Genomic DNA, 11010 nt, shown 5'->3' with positions numbered 1-11010 from the left:
AAAAAATGTTTTATCCTTGATGCCCTCTGGATGCTGTTGGACTCCAGTTCCCTTGGGCCATGGGTCAGTCAGGCTGGAGTGGGGGGGGTGCAATCCAACAGCATCTGCAAACTCTGCATCTTTGCTTTGGGCAGCAGGTCACTATACTTCCCCACTATAACACAAAAGCACAGACTCATCCATGCAGCCCTTTAAATATTGTTTTCACATGACAAACTTCAAGTCTAACTCCTCATTCCACAGCAACAGCTTGCTGCATTGGGAATCGTTTTTCGTTTTCTGTTCCTTTTTAAATTTCCACAGTGTCTCCCATCTCCGCTCCCTATAGCACACACGTTTTCCAACACCAAAGCAGTGATCCCGGCCCATAGGACAGGATATCACACTGCTGGAGGAAAGCTAGCATGGGGTGTCAGGTTAACAAGAGCGGTGAGGGCAGGTGGGGAGGGATGCAACTGAAATAATTTGGTGGGATTTATGCACTTTGGTCTTGTCTCGAGATAATTTAGTGTGTCGTAAGAAAGTGAAGCTGTTCTGCCTGGTACTTTCATCTACTCATTCAAAAGAGGAGTGCTCCTAAAATCTTGCTTTTATCATTACCTATGAATCGAGGCCAATTTGTCTGTTACAAGGACAGTGGTGTTAAAACTCTCATGCGGCTCCTTTTCATGGCTTTCTAGTGATGTTACAAAGAGGACCTTGGAGGGAGGGGCAATAACATATTTGCCTACTGCAGACACATGCCAGATATTTAAAAGCACATTCAACACACATTTAAAGCACATGGGTCCCCACAAAAGAATCCTAGGAGCTATAGTTTCACCCTTACAGAGCTGCAGTTCCCAGCAACCCTAACAACTGCACTTCGTGGAAAGCTATGTGCTTTCAACGTTTGTTGAATATGCTTTAAATGTGTGGCACCGGAAACACACAGCTCTTACAATGTAAGAACTCGGTTGTGTGTTTCAGGCACATGTTCTGTGAACCAGCTTCTGGGAAGTTTTGAATGCTGTCTAGCTGAGCGTTCCAAAGATTATTCTAAGGCACACATCTTTGGGGCTTTCTTCCCATATTCTGCACGTAAATCTTTAGAATGTACGCAGGGCAAAGTAACATGAGACGCAGACCTGAGAAACCCTGCCTAAATAATCGAGGGTAGTACAAAAGGAGACTGTGAGAGAACACAGATTTCAGAAACACTGAATTCCTGAACAAAACGCTGCTGAGCATGTTAAAGGCATTTCGGTATGGAGTAAAGCACTAGGTGAACCACAGTCTTTGTCTTGTTCCACAAGATAAGGGTGCAGAATCTGACAAACTTTTGTGACGGCTTGGAATGCACTAGTTTGTCTCCCTGGGTCTGCGGACTTTCCAGCTCTCTGCTGGGAAGAAAACAAGTATCCCAAAGTCCTTACAGTTTTTGAATTGCATTTTTGGGGATGGGAAGCATAGCAAAGAAAACCAGGAGGATAGTCCCCGTTGAGCTCTTTGGAGGCAACAACCGTTGCTAGCACCTAGAACAGGGAGAGGATGACATCTCTAAGAAAGCTACGCGGAAGATTTGGGTTTCCCAAGACTTCTCCTATGTGGGACAGCACCACCAGGGCTGTCGACTTGTGTTGCAGAGGATCCTTCCGGTGAGATTTAGTGATGTGAGACAGTGATGTGAGACTGATCAGAGACATTCTGGACTTGCCCAAGACTTCCTTGATAAGCAATCGGCTACCAACTCAGCTGGGACTTTTTCAAGGAGCATAAAACGAAAGCCTCTTGTAATTATTGCTCACTGCTAATCCTCTTGCTCGAGTAAACAGAACCGCACTAAGTTGGCAAAAAGCAACAACTAACGCAACACATACTTTTGGTCCTGAAGAAATTAAGGCCACTTCAAAAGAGGGCTTCTCTCCTTGGATGAAAGGAGCACGTTTTATAGGGACAGCTCACATCTGATTCCAAGTCCCAGGTGTTTTGTTTTTTTTAAAAAGTCCATATCTGCTGTGGGTCTGAAATCCAGATCATGGGCATCTTTCTTCAACCCAGGTACTAAACTGCAGGTGCCAAAAAGGTGAGCTGTGCCACTTACCCAAAATTAAATCTGTCTTACTCTCTCTCGTCAATGGCAACAGGTATCCTACCTACACTTCTCAGTATTGCCATTTGTCATCTTCTCCCTCCTCTTGTGCACATTGGAAGGAGAGTCTTTGATCCAAGGATATGGAAATCTTGCTCCATAAAGGCTACTGGTGGTACTGGAATGTGGCTATGCCCATGGCACCGTTAAGTGTGTTAACATAGGCAAAATAAATACAAGAGGTGATTCTTAAGGCAAGTTCACAACAATATTCTGTCTTTTCTCCCTTTTTTTTTTTTTTGGTATCGTTGGAAGTCCCAGTAAGCACAGCTCTCCCCGGCTCTTGCGAGGAACCAGTTTCCTAGCCATCCCTTCCCATCATGGCCATGTTCTCCAAATGGCTGTGAACATGTGACATGCTTGGTGTGCTGCTATCCACTTTGAAGCTTTTGGGAGTCCGCCTGGCTTTCAGGAGAACCAGAAAGGTGTCCGTGGAGATGGCTCCAAATTCAGCTGTGAAGGTGCCGTAGAAGACGAGGACGTTTATGATGAACATCCATTCGCAGAGGGCGGCTAGGTGTTGCAGGACGAAACTCTGTTGGATGAAAAATACGCCACATGGGGGTGCTAAAGTCAAGGCAAACAAGCTGTTGGAAGGATCTCACCAGAAACAGGGCAGGGCAGGGTCTAACTGGCTTAGTAAAATTAGTGGTGGGAGGCTCCCATCTGCTGGATCCAGAATTATCAACTTGGTAACAGCTGGCTTTGAATAGTCCACACAGGTGCAAAACCAGCATATATACACTTGTAACAGCCTCGTCTTGCATGCCAAACACTTAAGCATCTTAAGGCAAGAAAGACCTATTCAGAATGCTACTCTGAGCAGCCTCACCCGTTTGCTTTTTGTTTTGTTTTTTCTGAACTTCAGCAGACTCACTAATTTTACAAAAAGTGAAGAGTTCAGACGGGGGCCTGCAAGCACCGCTTGTGAAAAACCCCAGCCCTTTAGTGTAGCTGTTCCTTATGATCTCAGTCTCATAAAACAGTATGCAAACCTTATTTGAACTGAGCTGGCTTCTTGTCATCAAGTTTCATTGTACTGTAAAGCAGGCAAAAACCCGCAACAGCAACTTTGAATGCCGCTATCTGACGTGAAACATTTTGTTTCCCTTTTGAATGAACTATACTCTCTTTGCTGCTCAGAATTAGCTAATGTTTCCCCAGCTAATGAATTCTCCTTTTGCAGGATCTCTGGCAATATCAGCCCACTGGGAAGAGGACAAGCTGAAAAATGGTCTACCTCACCTCATTTAGCCTATCTCCTATTCCAAGCACCCCATCCCATGTAAAGTCAGGGGCCGGTACAACCACTAGGCAGTGTTGTGGCTGCTTCAGGCTGTAGATGCTAGGGAGGAGGTGGCAGGAGCGGACCTATTGTCATTCCTCCTGTGTTTCAGAGTTGTTCTCTGTGCCATGAGCCCTGCTCTGCAGCAGCTGAGGGCATTGTCCTATCTCTCGCATTGAGGTAAGATTCAAATGCCAGTCCAATCAACTTCTTTACATGGGATCTTATCCTGAGCCTCAGGCAACAAAACGTCTTGAGCTATTTCTGGGCTAAAGGCTGGGGAATACAAAAACACAGTCTCTGTGGCATGGGGTGTGTGTGTGGAGATCACACACTAACCCAAATAAACATGAAAATACAACAACTGGGGGGAAACAAGACCTTCAACAGCACCCTTGTTATTTGTTGGAACCCATCCCACCTCAAAAGACTTTGGATGCATATTAACACTCTTGCTTCTTCTTATTTTTTTTACCCGTCTCAAGCCCTGGGAAAGTCCACATCACATTCATTTCCCCCTCTCGCCCCGGCAACCTACAAGTTAATTATTCATGGATAGTTTAGAGAGGTGCTGAACTGGAACAACCTAGAACCTGCTACTACACATTTACAGGAAAAGATGTGCCACGTCAGGTTTATTTAGCTACTTATTCCCCACTTTTTAAATATCTACAGCAGGCACCCCCAAACCCAGCCCTCCAAATGTTTTGGGACTACAACTCCCATCATCCCTAGCTAACAGGACCAGAAATAGACTGGAAAGAGAAGTTGCTGGATTGCAACTTATTACCAAACTTTAAACCATGGAGAGACCTGGTCTGAATAGAAACATTGAATTCTTATCTCATTATACATGATAAAGCTATTTTTAGCCAACTCACCCCTGCTTTTTCCTGTACGACCTATTGCAGTCGTTAACAGTTGTCAACAGGTTTACCACACCTACCAGCCAATCACCCATTCCTACCACCCTTCTGAGTAATACCCCTCCCCACCCTCTCACTATATATAAGGGTCTGGTGACTTCTGTTTCAGTGTATCTGAAGAAGTGTGCATGCACACGAAAGCTCATACCAATGACAAACTTAGTGGGTCTCTAAGGTGCTACTGGAAGGATTTTTTTATTTTGTTTTGACCATGGCAGACCAACAGGGCTACCTACCTGTAACTAGGACCAGTGGTCAGGGATGATGGGAATTGTAATCCCAAAACATCTGGAGGGCCGAGTTTGGGGATTTCTGATCTACAGTGTCAGGCTTCGGGCCTAACTAAATGTGGCACATTTGTTGCCTCAGCCCTGGAGAGTAGGGAGTCTATTTTTTGACAAAAGCAGTTTAGCATAGGTCGTGGTTATTAAATATAATTTTAAATATCTCACAGAGAATCTCCCATGTCTGCAAAACAGCTAACTATACACACCTTGGCCAGTGTTTTAAAGCAGGAAACACACTGCCCTCAGTGCAAACTGGGTTTTGGACATCTTTCTGTACTAAAAGAAGACTGAAGCTTCATCACAGGAAACCTTTACATTATAGTGAATGTTCATGGAGCAACTTCAGTCAGCATTTTTAATACCTTTTCACATCAGTGATACTTTTATTCTGAGTGCAAGTGTTTTTGACTGTTCCCTCCGTTATCCTTCACATCAGATACCGCAGCATCCACCTATCATAGAATATTAGGATGTACCGTATATTGATTATCATTTATAAGCCGAATGGCGGTGAGGATGGAGGGGGGTAGTGGGGGACTTCAGCCACACAGAAAGCCACTCCTCTGTAGCATTTGACAGTGTGAGTGCCATTGGCCTCACAGCCGGAAATAAGTATGGAAGTTAAAACATAGGCTGCTTGACTAGTTCCAACAGTCATGTGGACTGTTCTTCAACAGTCGTCCAAAACAACCGCTATCGATCGGGTTATCATCTTGGGAGCGAAAATATCCCTTTTTAGGGAGACTTTTTCTTTTGGCAAAGTGTGGCTGCAAGTTAAAAATCGGAGGAGGAGGAGGGCTTCTTAACTTCCACATTGTAGGCTCTTTTCCAGTGACAAATGCCCCTCAGCCACTTATCCCTTGGGCCAGAAGAAACAATGAGATGCACGTTAATTTGCTCCAGTGGGGCTAAAAGCGGATAGGATGCAGTTTTCAGCTGCAAAACAGCCCAAGAGAAAAATATTAAGAGGCCCCTCCGCATCAGCCCCTTTCAAATTGCTGTCTCGTCAGCTGGTGTTCTGCGGAAACAATAACAACCCCTAAAAAGCAGCAATGAACTCTGGTAATATGTGATTCCACCTTGTGAGGAAAGAAGGGCTTCTAATGCATATTCCCATACACCCCTCCCCCCACTCCGGGGTAGGATGCCTTCTGTCTTGAGCAACCCTGATAAAACCTCATTTCGCCTTTGTTTATTTAAATCTCCCAGAGCAGGCACCTTGTAACTTTCCAGGGAGGTTTAGGGTAATATTTAGCCCAAACCTCTTGCTCTCTGTACATTCCATCTCCTGCTCCTTGTCCTTTCCTCAGAAATGCCACAAGTCCAGTACTTCTTGGCCCCTCTTTCTTCTCCCAGCCAACCAATTCCTCCCCACTCCCCACCCTATAGCAGGCACTATGAAGCTTTCGTCCTTGACAGAGGACGACAGAGGACGAGATGGTTGGACAGTGTTCTCGAAGCTACGAACATGAGTTTGACCAAACTGCGGGAGGCAGTGGAAGACAGGAGTGCCTGGCGTGCTATGGTCCATGGGGTCACGAAGAGTCGGACACGACTAAACAACAACAACAATGAAGCTTTCACGCTGCAAGGTGCTGGAGTGTGGACTCTAGAATGAACCTATTATTAAGTCCATCGCAGAACTGGACGCTGTTTCCAGCATGAGTCTTCCATTGCCCAACTGGAAGAGTCTCTGGAGGTTCATGGGAGTTTTTCTTTCACCCATCTACATTTCTTAAAAATTCAACCACAGCACCTCCTCAATTGCACCAGGACCTCAGCAGTTGGGGTGGGGTGGGATATCACTTGCTCATTCTGCTCCAATTTCTCGATGTGACTCAGACCCCTGTAATTTAGGGGAAGAGCATGGCTCTTCCCAAAGAGATGTAGCTGTGAGTCAACGTTTACATGATTTAATACGTAGTCTGGCCCTTCTGTTTCCACAACCCAAAATGCATTAAGGGCCCTATTTATAGCCAGGCAGACCTCTCTCCAGTCTCCGCCTCGGCTTGCCTGGCCAAACTCTAATTCAATGTGATCCATCACTCCTATTTGCCTCTGGATACATCTATTCCACCTCCTTCCCCCCCCCCAAAAAAAACCCAACCACACCATGTTGCTGCAGAAAGGATACTGAAGATGAGGGTGATGAAAGCCAGGGCTGCCAGGATGCTGCGCAGATGCCCAGTCCAGTAATGGCCTCTGGATTTTGCCATGCGGTAAGTCAGGATGGACTGAAGGAGTATGAAAAGCATGCTGGTAGGGAACGCCACACCTGCCCCGATGTAATGCAGGACTTTAGCATGGTCCACCTAGGAGAAAGAAGCAGCGCCTGATTAGGAATACAAAGCACGCAGTCACAGAACTGTAGGGACCCCGAGGGTCCTCTAACCCACGGGTAGGCAAACTAAGGCCTGAGGGCCAGATCCAGCCCAATCGCCTTCTAAATCCGGCCCACGGACAGTCTGGAAATCAGCGTGTTTTTACATGAGTAGAATGTGCCCTTTTATTTAAAACGCATCTCTGGGTTATTTGTGGGACATAGGAATTCATTCCTCCCCATCCCCCCCCAAAAAATATAGTCCGGCCCCCAACAAGGTCTGAGGGACAGTGGACTGGCCCCCTGCTGAAAAAGTATGCTGACCCCTGACCTAACCCAACCCCCTGTAATGCAGGAATCTGTTGGCCCAATGTGGGGCTCGAACCCACAACCCTAAGATTAAGAGTCTCATGCTCTACTGATGGAGCTATCCCAGCAGTACACAACCAGTTTGGGTTGCCCAGTCTACATGTGCAGGAGAATGAGAATGTTTCTATGAATCAATTTTTCGCAGCCAGTTACTACAGAGCTTGTTGCCAAGATGCTTTGCAGGGGTAGGGCCTTGGCAGATCCAGCTCCTTCAGCTTTGAACAGACATCTCTCCACGCCCATTAAGAATAGTCAGAGGCAGGAAGAGAAGGCCAGGCACTACAATAAAGCATTAGCTGCCCAGGCAGCGTTTTTCACACAGCACCATCCTCCTTTTGTGCCAGAAGAGGAACTGCAATCGTGTAAGCAACAGTGTCAAACTAAACCGGAAGCGGGGGTTCCATCTCTGGAGACCCAAAGACCCTTTGCTTTCTAACAAAGCAACTCCAAATCCCCCCCTCTAAATATGCTACTGGTTACAGACAGGTAAACCTTTGGGTTTGCATTCTTAAAGCCCACCAATTTCCCCCTCCACAGCTTATCAGAGATTGGGGAGGATGTTGAAACTGGGGCCACGGTGCAGGGGCAAAAGGTTAAGCCCCCCCTCCCCTGACTTCAATCCCAAATGCCCTCACCTATTTTTCAGGGGGTAATGGGTTTTAGGAGATTCAAACACAAAGCTTCCACTTCATGTCTAGTCTGACCCACGATGGTTTGATTCAGACCATGTGGTTCAGAGCCAATGGGGCTGTGGCTACCTACAAAAGAGGGAGTTTTGGCAGGGCAGCCCAATGAAAAGTTCCATTCAGCATCTTGCAGCAGTGAAAAAGGCAAATGCAATATTAGGAATTATGTGAAAAGGAACTAAAAATAAAGTAGTAAATATAGCCAGGCCGCTAAATAAATTTACAGGACATCTGCAGCCTAATAATTGGTTGGCAGGTTTAAATATATGTGACATTCAGCTTCCCACACTGCTCCTTGACCTTTGCTGCACCCTTAAAATTGCCAGGTCACAATGCTGCAGTGAGAGAAGGTGCCACAGGTGGAAGAATTCTCCTTTTCCATGACTATTAAAAGCAGAGGAAGTCTGCCAGTGTCTGACACTAGAGTAAACCATGCTATGATGGCTTCCTTCTCCACGGATCCTAGTGTCAATAATGACACTCCTGTCCCTAGGCTCAACTCTTGTGACATTTTGCCACATATATGTGGGGTTTGCAGCCAAACCACAAATGCATGTTTTGCTAGACAAGCACGGGGCTACTACACAGAGAGTTCTTGGACTTCCTAGAGAAGGCCCTCTGTGAAGTCACTCCCCTGCCTCCTTTGGGAGAGAATTCTGTAACAAAGGGGATAACCTTTTATACTTTCTCCTGCCTCTGAGGAGACTCTCTCTCCACCATGCTTCCAAAATGATCAGACGTGTCTAGGCACTCCAGACACACACAGTCATTTTTCAAGCCAACTTTTTATATTTTGTACCTGAGAAGTTTTCTTACTTGCGTTCTATTTGCTGCCTGCATTGAAATGTAAGTAAACCATTTTTGTTTATCTTACTAAAAATGTGTGGTTCATTCTCTGCAGCGGGAGTGAAGAGGGGGAGGTCAGCAGGCCACAAATAAAAGGGATTAAAAGGTGTAATCGCATAATTTCTAACCCTTAGTAAGCCACAAAACATATGTGTTTTACCCCGCTAAAAAGGTACTTTTGTATTCTCCCACACACATGGATAACGTTTTAATTTTAATCTACAGATTTAATCCTCAATCTATCTCCTGAAATATAGACATGTCACTTGACTTTAACATCTCACCCCACTCACTCTGAGATAGCACAACATAGAAATTATCTAAAAGTAACATAAAATATCTCTACAATGCTCATATAAGCATGAGATGACTAGGTAATCAAGGCCACTGTTGTGCGATATTCAGAAGCAGAGCATCCTAGATAAGAGACATGCATTCTCCTCTTTAAACTCAAACTGCCCTCTCCTGTCTTAAGGCTTTATATCAGGGACGTCTGTGTACCTTCAGACGTTCTGGGACTACAACCCCCCAACTTTCCCAGCCAGCATGGCCGATGGGCAGGAGTGATGAAAGTTACAATCAAACAACACCTGGAAGGCCACAGATTCCTTACCACACTTTACACAAACGGAGGAGTCAGTCGTCTTACCTGGAAGTTGCCCACCATAATGAGGCCAGCTGCACAGATCCAGCCTAAAGCCAGCCCCAAAGTGTTGAGAAGGGAAGAGCCGTAATGCTCTATAACGTGCGCATATCTCAGCAGGCCAACCAGCATCACTAAGAAAAGGAAGCAAGAATCAGCCTCAACCATTGCCTGAAAAGCCTCCACCTAACTTGCACACAGGACCGGCATTTCTGCCCCTTCGTAAGCCAGAAAAAGAGCAAGAACACTGATGCTCCACCAAATGAGTTCTTGCAACTCATACCAAATATATGAGGCAGCTAATGCCTTAAAATCTCTTTTTTCATTTAAGAGAAAAAGATATTCCTAGCCTTTGTCTGTCTGTCTGTCTGTCTATCTATCTATCTATCTATCTATCTATCTATCTATCTATCTATCTATCTATTTCAAAGCATGCCAGCACCACCAGCAAAACAGCTACAGTACTCAGGGCCCAGAATCTCCAGGGTCCACCACAACCTCCAGAGGGAGACCATTCCTCTCCTTCCCAATTTCCCATTCTCCCCCTCACACCCCCATATTTTGTTCTCTAACACTTCTTTTCTTACAAACAAATCCAAACATTTGCTTGGGGACAAACCGACTCACCCATGAATGAGCCCAAGCTGCAGATCAGGCTGAAGAAGCAGCTCTCTGGGGGGAAGGTACCACACTTGCTGTAGGGAGAACATTGAGAAGGTATCAAAGCATGTTATCTCACAGGCATCAGAAGACCAGATAAGGAGAACAGTCCCAGGAAATTTTGGCACCCCAGTCAAATACTGCATCACATGAGGCCTTGGTCCCCACTGTGGCATGAAAACAAAGCTTGCTTGGGCTAGTTTTCTGTTCAGATTTTCCTAGATCTTATATTCTAGCCTGGAATTTCACTCTGGCCTGGTAAATAAACTCTTAAAAGTTCCTGTAGTTAGGACAGCTAAGATTATGTTGGAAGATTTAAATAAGGAGGGAGGGGCAATGTACAATTCAGCAGTGTTTAAATTGTAATTAATTTTACTCTTGCATATTATAATCTTTGCATGCAACAGCCACATTATATTTTCCTTTCTCAATGATTCATTTATTATAATGTGCTGTTAATCGCTCTATAATAAATAATAATAATATTTTTAATAAAATTATTTATACCCCACCCTCCCTGGCCAGGAGCGGGCTCAGGGCAGCTAACATCAAAGTATGATACATTAAAAGCATAAATCAAACGATTGATTAAAATACAGCTTAAAATCAAAATTGGAGCAGAAAAAAATTGGATGGCAACCCACAGATTATAACTATAGGGGATTGGAACAATGAGTGCTCACCAGGCCCAACTCTTTTATAAACTTGAGCAGCCAGGACCATATAACACCAGTTAAAAAATGCCTACATTGGCTCCCAGTACGTTTCCAACCACAATTCAAAGTGTTGGTGCTGACCTTTAAAGTCCTAAAAGACTTTGGACCTGTACACCCGAAGGAGCGTCTCCACCCTCATTG

General features: G+C 45.1%; 1 protein-coding gene across 1 annotated transcript in view; it reads right to left on the bottom strand.

The window, feature by feature from the left end:
- Positions 1–1632: 1632 nt before the first annotated feature.
- LOC118096429 (transmembrane protein 150A) overlaps positions 1633–11010 on the bottom strand; it is a 33962-nt gene continuing 24584 nt past the window's right edge. Inside the window, exons 4-7 of the mRNA XM_060275076.1 lie at positions 10121–10188; positions 9500–9627; positions 6764–6941; positions 1633–2698 (exon numbers count right to left, since the gene is read on the bottom strand). Of these exons, the coding sequence (XP_060131059.1) occupies positions 2433–2698; positions 6764–6941; positions 9500–9627; positions 10121–10188 (640 nt within the window). The 3' untranslated portion in view covers positions 1633–2432. The remainder of the gene's footprint in view (positions 2699–6763; positions 6942–9499; positions 9628–10120; positions 10189–11010) is intronic.

This window comes from Zootoca vivipara, chromosome 5, assembly GCF_963506605.1.
Source record: "Zootoca vivipara chromosome 5, rZooViv1.1, whole genome shotgun sequence".
NCBI lineage: Eukaryota > Metazoa > Chordata > Lepidosauria > Squamata > Lacertidae > Zootoca > Zootoca vivipara.
The sequence above is the reverse complement of the archived record's forward strand: the minus strand, read 5'-3'. Positions and strand labels throughout refer to the sequence as shown.